Source organism: Sus scrofa, chromosome 14, assembly GCF_000003025.6.
Source record: "Sus scrofa isolate TJ Tabasco breed Duroc chromosome 14, Sscrofa11.1, whole genome shotgun sequence".
NCBI lineage: Eukaryota > Metazoa > Chordata > Mammalia > Artiodactyla > Suidae > Sus > Sus scrofa.
In genome coordinates, this window is record NC_010456.5 from 79,547,623 (window position 1) to 79,560,402 (window position 12,780).

At 44.3% G+C, this 12,780-nt stretch overlaps 1 protein-coding gene across 50 annotated transcripts in view; it reads right to left on the reverse strand.

Moving 5' to 3' along the window:
- The window catches only part of KCNMA1 (potassium calcium-activated channel subfamily M alpha 1), a 760,956-nt gene that overhangs the window by 202,241 nt on the left and 545,935 nt on the right, over positions 1–12,780 (reverse strand). For all 50 annotated transcript variants that reach the window (XM_021072164.1, XM_021072146.1, XM_021072135.1 and 47 more), the window contains 4 exon segments: positions 12,139–12,244; positions 10,354–10,436; positions 6,644–6,713; positions 398–553 (listed from right to left, as the gene is read on the reverse strand). In XM_021072164.1, the coding sequence (XP_020927823.1) occupies positions 398–553; positions 6,644–6,713; positions 10,354–10,436; positions 12,139–12,244 (415 nt within the window).

A 12,780-nucleotide genomic window follows, 5' to 3' on the forward strand; every position in this document is an offset into this window, starting at 1 on the left:
ATTTATCTGCACAGTGAGAGGTCCACCAGCCACTTGATGTAAAGGAGCAAAATGATAATTCTTTTCTTTAGGCACTCCGGTACCATATGGAATGTATATAAATCATATTTTTGTTTTAACAGCGGAGGCTTTGTTGATAGATAAACATGTGGTTTATCTAAAAAAAGAGAGGATTGGGCTTTGAACAATCATTTAATGGCCGTGGATGTGCCAAATAAAAATAAAAACATAATTTTGAAAGAAGTTGGCCTCATGCCTAAATCTGGAACAAGGAATTCCTCCTTAACCAAAGTGGTTAAAGCCCGTCGATCTGTTTTGAGTTTAAGCCGTGCTCTCTACTCAACCCCACGACAAATTGAATCTGGGGCTAATGCGCTCTAATAGGACAAGACGTTACCTTTATGAATGACCTCATGGAGAAGAGGTTGGCGAGCATGGTGGAGAGGCCTTGAGCCAGGCAGCTCTGGGCGATGAACCCCAGCTTCAGCTCGGCGAGGCAGATTGCATCATCTCCCTCTTTCCAGTTCCAGCTTGGGATGTTTAGCAGATGGGCCTGTGGAAACAAAAACAGGTATGAGGCCTTCCTTTGTGAAGCGTTCAATTGTTTAAAATCTCCTCTGGGAAATGCAGCATTGCTCAGGGTCACCCAGACTTAGCCTTTCCTTCCCTTGCCTAGGTCTGGCATTTCCTGCTTTATTCAGCTCTTCTGTTCATCAGACTTGAGTCTCTCTGGAACACAGCTTCTGTACCCCCAAGCCCGTGTCCTCCCCTTGGCTTTGTCATTTAGCCAAAGAGAGTCCAGAGGGACTCTCCTCTTGTGACAGACATATCAGCCCATGCTATGAGGAGGTCTGGCCAGGTTGTTCTAAATTGGCTCCTTGAAAAAACTCCAAGACTGTCAGGCACCTGGATAGTTTAGTTTTTCATCTGCCTTCCCCAAATGCCCAGTTAGTGGCTCCGAAGCTTGGGCATCAAAATCAGCTGAAGGGTTTACACCAACACAAATTGTCAGCCCCTTCCATGGTTTCTGGTTCTTTGGAGGTAGGGTAAGGCTGGAGAATTTGCACTTCTAAGAAGTTGGTGGTGATGTGGAGCTGCTGAGCTAGGAAGCACATTTCAAGAAGCACTGCCCTAAATCACTGGGCATATCATAGTGCAGACATGTTACAATCTCTTGCAGATGGACTGATGCTATTCAACAATGAGCTCAGACCTGGAGATAAGGACCCAGAGGCATGCTCATCCAATTATTTTTAAGTGGCATGAAGCAAAGTCATAGATGATACACAGGCTGAAAGAATCAAGATTCAAAAGTTCTCCTATTTACAGAACAGAAGCAAACTCATGGACCTAGAGAATAGACTTGTGGTTGCCGAGGGAGAGGGAACGGGATGGACTGGGAGTTTGGGGTTAGTAGATGCAAACTATTGTATTTGGAGTGGATAAACAATTAGGTCCTGCTGTATAGCACAGGGAACTATATCCAATCACTTGTGATGGAACATGATGGAGGATAATGTGAGAAAAAGAAAAAATATATATATATATAAAACTGGGTCAATTAGCTGTATATATATTTTATATATAAAAATTTTATATATATCATTACATATATATAAAATTGGGTCACTTAGCTGTACAGCAGAAACTGACAGGACATTGTAAATCAACAATAATAAAGATTTTAAAGTAAATAAATAAATAAATTATGGTTTAAAAAAAAAAAAGATTCAAAAGTTCTCCAGAGTTGGAAAAATGTGCAAAAACAAACCAAAAAAACTCAAAAAACAAACCAAACAAGATTTTAAAGAGCTTCTTGTCAAGCACTGCATTTAGGTTAAAAAAAAATCAATTATATTAATTCAAAATGAGAAGTCCTAAACTTGGCAGCAGACATGAAGGTATAGGGAAAAAAAAAAAAAGGAGGCCAACCATGGGACAGATGAGAAAGAAAGCCAATGCTAGCTTGTTAGAAATGGTCTCTAGATCATAGGAAAGATGAATGTTTCCCCCCGTTGCGAAGTGGTCAGGCCAGTTCCCAGCACTTGATCCAGTTGTAACAATCAGATTTAAAAAGGGACGTTGATAACTGAATAACTCCCACAGAAAAATGACAAGCACAAGAGGAGACGTGGGTTGTAAAAAACATCTTTCAAGGAAACAGCAGCATTTGGCCTGAAGAAGGGCCACGCTTCCAGAGAGAAAGGATGGTCACCCGTGTGGCCTCAGGTCCTGCTGTGATGAGGGGAGATTAGGCTTGTCTTGCCTTGTTCCAGGGGCCAGAATTAGGACTGACTGGTATATATTACAAGAAAGGAGTTTTTTTGGCTTGTTTTTTTTTTTTTTTAAGGACTTTTCTAAGGATGTGGTTTATCTAATAAATGGAAAAAGCTGCCTCCAAAAATACAAAATGTTTGTCCCTAGAACTCAATATGTGCTTCTCCAGGTCTCAGTGGACAGACTCTTGCTTTGCACAAAAGGGTGAGTCAGAAGCCTTCAAGGCTCCTGCTAACACCAAGAGTCTATGGCCCTGAAATACTATTTCTCTCCCAGTATCAGCAAAAGCAAAGGGCACCAAGCAGGCCCCCCTTCACGTGCAGGACTGTATACAGTAGGTGTGCTACTAGAAAGGAATGGAAGACTCCACTGTGCACTCAAGGGCAAGTCCACTGGCTCCCTACTCGGCTTTCAGAAACACCACTCTTGTGAATCCCCTCTTGCGAAATTCAGTTCTCTAAGAATCTTGAGCGTCTTAGCCTGGCAGTGTTTCCTCCTGGGAGAGCAGACTCCATCCTCTCTGACAAAAGCAGTTAAAATCCCATGTGTGGGCTAGAGCAGATGGGAATTTCTGTCAAGCTGAGTATCAGAGACCTTCCCACATCAGACGGCATTCCAGCAATGAGCCCAGCTCTTTATCCCACTTCTCTCCCTACCCCTCACTGGCTCAAGGAGGCCACTTTCCACCTTTACCTCCCTGGCATCGTAGAGAATACACCGGGCTAAGTGGTGAAATACTCATTTACATGAACATCAGCTGAGAAGAATGAAGAGGAATGAAATCCAAGTCATCAACAAGTAAATCATCCAGTGAGAAAGGAAATGTGGGTGGTCCGAGCCCCAGACAGACACCACGTAACCTTCACAGCACCTTCAAACAAACAAACAAGACCTTTCAAGATGTTCTTTCACATCCCCCTGTGCCATGCAGGGCATGAAGTCCAGGATTTTAGGTCTAGGGTCTCTAGCATCCCCATCTAGTATGGAGTTCCCTAGACATATACTACACAGTATTACATGGAAAAGTCAAGTTGGTTTCATTTCTCAGCCTCCCTTTTTGGCCACCAGATCTTCAATCATGGGGAAGGGCATGCCCGAGGCTGGGAGAGATTCTGTGTGCACAAAACAAAGAGGGAGACTGAGCCAGCAACTCAACGTGTCTGTTTCTGGCAACTCTGGTCTTTTTTATTTGAGGGGAAATTGGGTCCACTGGATGATGCCAGCATCACTACACAGAATTCTAGAGACTCATCCTCTCTAATACAGAAGATCAGCAGGATGAGCAGGACTGGGGATTCCCTCTGTTTGAGATGAAAGGAAGGTGAAAATTGGCTGTCCTGGGAAGCCAGGAGAGATGAATTCCAGCCCCAGTTCCATCTCTCACTACACATGCAACTTTGAGGAAGCCACCATGATGAAGAAAGAAAATCTCAGAGAAAACACTTCAACACTTCTGCTCAAGTGCGAGGGTTCACAGTGAGAAACCTCAAAGAGCTTGCATCTCCATCGGGGCACTGGGACTTGGCTTTAGGTCAGAGACAAAGACCTCTTTCTCTAGGGTCTGCTGGGAAAATTTTTAAAGTCCATTAATAGCTAAATCATCAGGAGTTGACACTTTTCCAAGATGTCATAAACCATTCTTTCCCTAAGAGGTTTAAACCATTTGCACTCAAATCAGAACATGTGCCATGTTTTTTTTTCTAATCCTTTCCATGTTGGGAGATGGTGAGGCTGAATACGAATTCTACTCAGAGTAAACAGATCCACTTTGGAGAATATCCATCCTTCTGTAAGTCCCACACAGAGGACCCACAGTTTGGTTCCCCAGGCTGTGGCTCTATATAACAAGAAAAGGGCAGTTGGCAGTTCTGCCTCTTAGCTCACTGGCTGCCAAGTGACCATGAGTTCTACCCACCAGAGATGCTTCAAGACAGAGCTTTGATCCACTGATTGAAGTCACAATGGAATGCTAAAATGCACAGATGGACAGATAAGGACTAAATGAGATAATGGATGTCAAAGCTTAAAACCATAAAAATATGACACATATGTCTGAGATAACAAACGGCATGAGTTTTGGATGGAAAGAAAGAAGACAGCTTTCCTACCTCCCTTTAGGTTCTAGAATACCGCTATCATTAGGTCACAGGGGATTGAAATTTTTTTAAAGCTTAAGTCTGGGCATAACTTTATGGAATGTGGAATCAGTTGACAGTGATGTAAGTGTACATGCATGTATTGGGTTCTTTCCCAAAAGCAAGTTTTAATGGATGGAGATCTCTGGGCATCTAGTCGTGGGTGAAAAGAAAGTTCCAAGAGAGGAAGAAAAATACTGTAAGGGAAGGAGACCTTAAAAAAACAGCAAAACTGGAAAGCAAGGTGAAGAAAGGCTATGTGCAATTCTACAAGGAATGAAATGACAAATAATGACCAGCAGACTTTCTGTTCTTTCTCTACAAGAGAAAAAAAAAAGAAAAGAAATGATAGAGAAAAGAGCCCTGCAACAAAGTCACTAGGTCCCTTGTAGTCTCACACATCTTACAAGGGCAGAGTCACCTAAGAGACTTTTCCTCACTCTGAAACCCAAATTGAATGCGGTGATTCTAAATAAACTATGTTGTAAGCAAATTACGACTGGTCAGTTGATGTCTTCATCACTGTTGCTGAATAATTACAGGGCAGAGGCTTGGGAAAGATAGTCAGCTTGCTCTGATCACGTGAATACTGACCAGGTACCATCTGGATCCTCGATCCATTGAACTACTTTTGAGTTTGACAAGAATCACATAGCTGAAATCCTCCTTAATTCCTTGAAGATGCTGCATCAGCACTCATTGGAAGGAGAAAAAAAGGAACTGACATCCCTTTCTAAACATACAACATTAATTTTCTATTCAATCTAAATTCAGCCAAAAATCTAAACAACAGCTTAAAGCACTCCCACACTAAATGAAGTTTCAAATCACAAAGGAAAAGAAGGAGAGTTTATTGCCTCGGGAGCTGTCACCAGCCACAGCCTTGCTAATAAAATTCACCTCTACCTGCAGGGACTGCTGTCAAAGAAACTTCTCCAGATTGATGCTGGTGAGCTACCCATAGCCTCACTTTATCTCTTCGGTGTCCCAGGTTTTCCGGAGACAAACAGGACCCCGTGACCTTGGGTGCCCACCACCAAACCCACTGGATGGGGCACAGCGCAGTCCACGATGCAACCACCTGGAAGGGCTGGGCAGCGGTCAGCAATGGGCAGCAGCCTGAGCGGTAGGCCAGTCACCGACAGCAGGCTCCACTCAGCAATGCCTCCGATGGGCTTCCGTACAGCAAAATGGGATGGCACTTGCCAGCAATTAAGAAATAATGGCATGGCACTGGTGCATTTGGCAGAACGGGGTCTTCTCTGGGTCATCTGACTGCCTATTTCGCAGGAAAGATGGCCCATAAGATGGGACATACGCTCACTCACAACCCAGCAGGGAGTTATTCTGTCCAGACAAGACACCTGGTTGCAGGTACTGAGCAGCCTCTGGTTTCTCATAACTGGTTCCATATCAAACAGAGAAAAGTGGCACCTTCCCTCCCCCAAAGCTGTTTTCCTGGGAGTTTACCAACAGGCCAAGTGAGGGGGCTTTGCCTTTGAATGAGAGACAGGACTCTGGTTTACCAAGAAGCAATCGCAAGGGAAATAGCATGGACTCCAACGTCCGTTTTTCCTTCTGATCCCCCTGTGAAATGTAGTACTAGGAAAATTCCTTTATATTTAATCTCTGGATAGCCAATTATTTTCCTGAATTCAACCATGCAAATTCTCATCTTGTATTTGAGGGTGCCATGTCCCAGGTTCTCCACCCAACACGTGGACTGTTCCCCTAAGTTCATCTCATCTCAGATAGAAAAGTGCCATCACTTGCCTGGGACACTCCACACCTTGACTGCAAAATCCCTGAGGGCACAAAACAGGACTTCACTATATCCATGGGGGGGTGTTGGGCTGAGTGTTGAACACATAGTAGGTGTTCAATAAATACCAATGGAAGAAATGAGTGTGGCACATACAAATGGAAGTTGTTGGAATGGGACCTAGGGACGTGGATATTTCTGGAACCAGGGGACCAAGAGATGCTTCCAGAATGAATGAGTTAGTATGTGAAGGAATTTCCCTCCGGTGACCAATGGCAAATAAGGTGTTTGGACCAAAGAAATGTCCTGGGGAGGTTTTTACCCACCACCCTTCTTTATCCAGGCCTTGGGATTGCATTGGTGTGTGTGCACGTGTGTGTGCACACATGTGTGCAGCTGTCAAGTGAGGGGGAAGAGCCTGGACCTCCATGTGCACCTCTGAGTCTGGGACCAGCTCTTCCTGTCCTACCTTGTTGTGATACTGCAGCATCTGAGTGATGATTCTTATCTTGGGATGGTAGTTCTTTATGGAGATGACTCTGAAAAAGAAAAGACCGAAAGCTGAGCCAGGATCTGCCTTACCCACGGAGTCTGATGGGAAGATTAATTTGATTCCATCCAAAGGGAGTGAATGTGGGGCCAGCAGCCAGGGCCTTCAGAAGGGCTGCAGGCACCGGGCCAAGTTAAACTGTGTTTCCACTGCTGTACCCCATGGTCGTGGGAGAAGGAAATCACACAACAGGCACAGAACGGGTCCTGGGCAAGAAAGAAGAGAGAGGCCCGATGGTACCTTGGTGATGGCATGTGTGTACTGGGGGTGGGGGTTCTAGAGCAGGGTGCTCGTGGACTTATCGCCTACAAAGGCATCTAAGTAAAGCAAGCTCAACTCCTGGGACCAACAGAGGTTTGTAATCTCACGTACCCTAGGGAGGAGCCCAGAACCATTTTGCTCTGATGCCAGTTCCAAGTTAACAACATGAGACAACAGTGACAAATCACACAAGCAGCCTGACAAATGATTCTAATTGTCACATACACATGGCCTCTCTCACAAAAATGATTTCTGAGCAGAGCTCTTAGGATGGGGGTCCATGACTCAGCCTTTAAGAGCAAACAGCATCTAAATGATGACTTTGATGCTGACGAGAGATAAGTGCCAAGGCCTTGCCATGTACGTCATGGTCTGCTGGAAAATTCCCCCAAACTGCTCCCAGTCCATACTTAGCATTAACCACTGCCTGCCCCACCCCCACCCCCACTCCTCCTTTCTGTTCCCCAGGACAATCACTGTGCTGAAAGGGGCGGGACCTGGAGCAGGGAAACAGAAAACACCTGCATTCCAGTCCCAGCTCTTTTACTAACAAACTGGGTGACCTTCAGGAAATCCCTGGGCCCTCTGTGACTGTTCCCTCATCTGGACACTGGGGGCCACAGTACCTGCTTTATGTATTTCACAGGCTTGGTATGAGCAGCAAATGAAAAACCAGATGTGAAAATGCTTTGAAATCATTAAAAGCTCTCTCCACGTGTAAGTTATGGTTTTTGTCATTACCGACTCTGTCAGAAGGTGACATTGTACATTTCCTTCTGTGACAAGGAAGGCGAAAGCATGGAATTCCACAGAAAGGCCCACCTCCTAAGCCTAATCAGAAATGCAAGTGCATTTATCACGGCCACCCCCACAAACTTCCCACCAGGAAACACTCTGTGCTTCCAGCCCCTTTGTGCAAAGATGGAGAGAAGGCGGCCAGGGAGCAGCTTTGTCTGAAAAGCTACCACTTGTAAATTTAGGAAATGGATCACGCAGAAGGCTCTCCCGGCACAAATTCACCCTGGGCTTTTGCACTTGAAGGATTTCATTTTATTTTTGAAAAAGTGTTGTGTCGGCCCATGCTTATAACTCAAGGACTTTGAGTCCTGTCAGCCCTAGGAATTCAGTTCACAGCATCAGCCAGTTTTCTGCATTAGCTCATTTCAAATGGATCTTTGACATTTTAATTTCAAAAGGGGCAGATTGGTCTCATTAAACTAAGAAGAAAGGAGAATTATACAAATAAGGGAAAGACAGAGCCCATTTTTAACCCTGAGCTTCCCATTTCCTCTTGCTGCCTGGGCTTTAGTTCTGGTTCCGGTTAATGGAGGGCTTAACCACATTTCTCAAGGGACCTTTGTTCAGTCATTTGTATGCCTTGGCATCATGCCAGTCACCCTGGTAACCTGTATGTCTTCAAGGTAACCCTACTGCAATCAGGGCTTAAATAAAATATTGTGATTAAGAGTAATGCCCACTTCAAAGCTATTAGCATTTTAATTACTCACTTCTGGGGAAAAAAAAAAAAAAAAAAAAAAAAAAAAAAGGCAGTGCCAGCCTCAAATTTCTCTTTGTGGTCTAAACATTAGGCATCATCTTCTTTTAGCTTTCTATTTGAAATGTTGAAGACCATGTTTCTCAAAGGCTACATTTTTATCATTTCAAAGGACACACAATTGCAAAGGCTAGAAATCCTAGTTCAAGGAAAGGGCCAACTTATGCACCTTAAGCTGGGGCCACTGTTGTTCCTTCCCAGCTGTAATGAGTTAGGGGACAGGCCCAGGTGAGGAAGCAGGTCTGCATTCCACCATCTCCCTGCAGCCTGGCAAGCCCAGTGGTCACAAGAGGTCACATATTGACTTCCTTAAGAGGGCCACACTAAACACAGTGCCAAAGGAAAGTGAGTGGAAAGAGAGCACACTATGCCAGATGTTGCTTGCCAGACACAGGGATCAGATGCTGAGGGGAGGATGTGCTCCAGAGGAATTCCCCCACCCTGCTGATGGGAAAGCTCACGTCACTTGGGGCCACTGAGTAAAAGCAAAGCAAGGAGGGGCAGGCCCTGGAGTGGTGCAAAGACAAATTCCCTGCCCTGCCCCTCAGGTAAATCCCCAGGACAAAGCAAAACCAAGCTGCAGAGAGAGGGGAATCTTGGTCTCCATCCAAGGGATGGCTGTTCACAATTAGGCAAGAGTTCCTGGGAATCTAGTGGGAGTGAAATGTTTTCTCTCAGTTCCTCTCTTCTCCAGAAGGTTCTCTTTATTATCCCCTCTCAGCTCTCAACTCTTCTGCAATTTATGCTGCAGAAGAGAAGACTCCAAAAGGGCTTTAACTTTCTGGAGCAAAATACCTTAACTTTATAGACATTTCATAGCCTCAAGATGTCAAATATGGGTCTATGGAAAGAACCAAAATGGAAAAATTCTCTTCTGAAATGAGAAAAGAATGAGGAGCAGGAGTTGGCCAGAGACTGGCCTTAGAGGAGCATAGACTACTGGCAGGAAAGGCACCAGGGAGTATTTTCCAAAGAGTGCCCTCCTTCAAGGGATCTTCTGTGGAAAAAAAAAAAAAAAAGACTGTGTGAGTATGTTTTGGGGGCAGGGGTGGCTGTAGGCAAATAGGTTTGAGAAGCTTTCTCCAGAACATTATTTTAGAAATTCATATTAGTACCAAAAACACTAAGGAGGCGTTCAGTGAAGAAAACAATTTCCTTTGGGGAAACTTGTTGAAACAAGCTCAGTGGTCAGCAAACTCCTCTTTTGTGGGAGATGTTAATGAATGTGCTGTAGACACGCTTCAAAAGCTCCTACATGGGGCTTCTGTGGACACCTGGCACTATGACACCTGGGGCTGGATAATGCCCAGCTCTCAGGGGTAGCCCTGTGCATTGGAGGATATTGAGCAGGATCCCTGGCCTCCACCCGCCAGCCATGAGCAGCAGTGTCCCCTCGCTAGGACACCCAAAAACATCTCCAGCTATTTCCAAAAATCCCCCCAGGAATGAAATCATTTACAGTTCAGATCTCTCAGGCCCATTCCCCCTCAGGGAACATGGTACCCTATTTCAGGCCTACAGTCATTGAAATCTGTCTCTTCTTGCTGGTCCTGTCTAAAGCATCTCTCTCCCAAGATTGGTCGTGAGCCCCAGAGCTCCCATCTTCTAAGGATGCGCTTTTGATGATGATGCCTTGTGTCACTACTCTCTGCACCCACCACAGCCTCAATTTTCCCCAACCCTGGGCCTATGCAGGTAGCAAGTTGCAGGGTGGCTAATGAGGAAAGAAGATCCCAAAGAAACGGTTCTCTGCAGAGGACCCAACCAGGCAGCAAGTAGCCAGCCCAGAGCCTCCCTGCCTCTCTGAGCTTACCTCATGATGTTGGAGGCATCTTCAGCATCAGGGTCTGCGCAGTACTTATTGGCAAGGATTAGGCAGGCATCTGCTGACTCTATCTAAGACACCCAAAGGAAAATCACAGAACACAAACATATAAATAGCCATGCTTGGTTGCAGTCTCTCCCTGCTGATAGCTCTTGGGGAACCTTGTGCTCAGCAAGGAAAGAAAAAAATAATAATCCTGAGAGATTATAGTTTTTGCCACAAGTGTAGGTTTTAAGCTCTTGTTATGGCATAAACATTTCATCTTGTGGCTATTGCAGGGGACAACATGTACCTTGATAATTATACTTTTCATTTTGCCTAGCCTCTTACATGTAAGCTTTCCAGATTCCTTGAGATAACAATTAATGAAGCCTTTCAATCCCCTCTCCACCTCTCCCCATCACTGCACCATCACCCTAATTTTTCCACTTGGGAAATGGCATTAGATGGGTTAAACCCCTTCTCTCAGGCTGCCAAGTTAACTGAGTCATTGGGGATTCAGAAATTTAAACTCCAACGTCCTTCATCTAACCATTCTCACACCTTTCAGACCCCTAACTCGGATATCAGCTCAGTACTATTTAGCATTCAATTAGCATTCAGCTATTCAAAAGACAACAAATGTATGTGTTTGAAATGATGTGTTACAGATGACCTCAAGATACAACCTACTGACTTATCTAAACATATGTGCCAAGAGAGACTTATTCCTTTGAGAGGACCATGAGTTGTGCTAAGAATTGCTCGCATCTAAATTAGGCCCATGAACAACAACTATTTTTCCCAAGTTCTCATAGGATTTCACATTAGACATAACTTGGATCATGTCTGGATAATATTAAGATGAACTGGCCTCAGTAAGCATAAGAATTCCCATGCTGGCTCAGGTCTGCCCTGCTTGGGGATGCTGTACTTAATAGACCATTCCTACATTTGGTGGGAGGGCATAATTCCAGCCATGGTATGTCACAAATTGTCTCCAGTTTCCTTTCATAAAGCAAAGAATTTACCCAAATCCTTTTGACGTATTCCTATTTGCCAATTACATTATTAACCAAATTATGTGATGACCACAGTAAGTATTTAGATGTCAGTGGATTCATAATACAAACCTATATCCACTGGCATGCAAATACTGAGTGTGCATGCAAAATCTACATAAAATGAACAAAGTAGAAGATGCCATTGTGCTGTAACCCTTCCCCCTATAAGCCTTAGGTGTGCTTTATAAGAAGATTCTAATGTAGCATGTTCTAGAAAGAGAGATTAGCCCATTACCAAGTGCTAACAGATGCTTCCATGTTTAGTTTTACACCTTTAGTCCTTGGCAAGGAATAAAAGGAAGCTCGAAATGTTTTACGGCTTGGTTAAACTTTATTTTATACTTTACCCTTAATGTTCTTTTCTGATGTAAATAACAGATTTCAGAGCTATGCTGAGTCCAATTTAAGTATTCAGGATGGAAACTATTTGATTATTATGTTATGCATGAGACTATTGAGTCCATACAACTGGTCTACCTCATTTAGCAGCGCTGATACTGAGGGAACTAGCAATGTCTAGCATGTTATGGCTAGTTCAAGTGTGGAGTACTTATGGGTCATCAGCCATGTGCCAGTGGAACAAAGTCCTAGACCAGTGCAAGGGTGATGTTGAGGTTGACAGTATCTGGTTTATTGCATTAGGGGTTTGGAGGTGACTCTTGGCTACCCTTGGAGACATATCATTTCACCCCAAGTGGAGTAAAAGCAGACGTTACTTCTTCCTTCTTACCTTGACTCTTGCAAGATCATGTGGATTAAGGACTGAACCCTGATAAAATTCCACCTGAGTAAAATGTCGTTTGAACAGAGCTTCAAGCTCCAGGTTAGGGGAAATGCTGTGCAAGGAGAGAAGAAACGACCATTAATATAATAGCCTCAGGTTCTCAGCTTCCTTGGCCTTCCTCCCATCCACTTCCAAAGAGAGAGACCTGGAAAAAAAGGCTTTCACCTTCAAGGCAGTCCCCTTTCCTGCCATAAATAACAGGCTTGCACTTAGAGAATAAAAGGCTCATGCTCAACTGAAAACCACAACCAGTACCATGTTAAAATAAAGAGGTTCATAAACTTTACAAAGTCTTCACAAAGCCTATGGGGCAAAACATCTTCAAAACATCATCTCATTACAAACAGAATCCCTATTTTAGGAATAGAGGAACTGAGGCTGTGATGTCAGGGATGAGCCAAAGTTCTTCCCGGCAGAGTCTCCTGCTGGCCCCTTTGTCAAAAGGCTTTTCCCTGCTTCTCCACCTCCTGGACTTTTAACCCCCAGGGCCCGGATCAAAAAAGTCGCCTGTGGGCAGTCACACGCCGAGGTCATTCACTCCTGAAACTGTTCTTGATTCACGCATATGTACACTACTCAACATTCTTA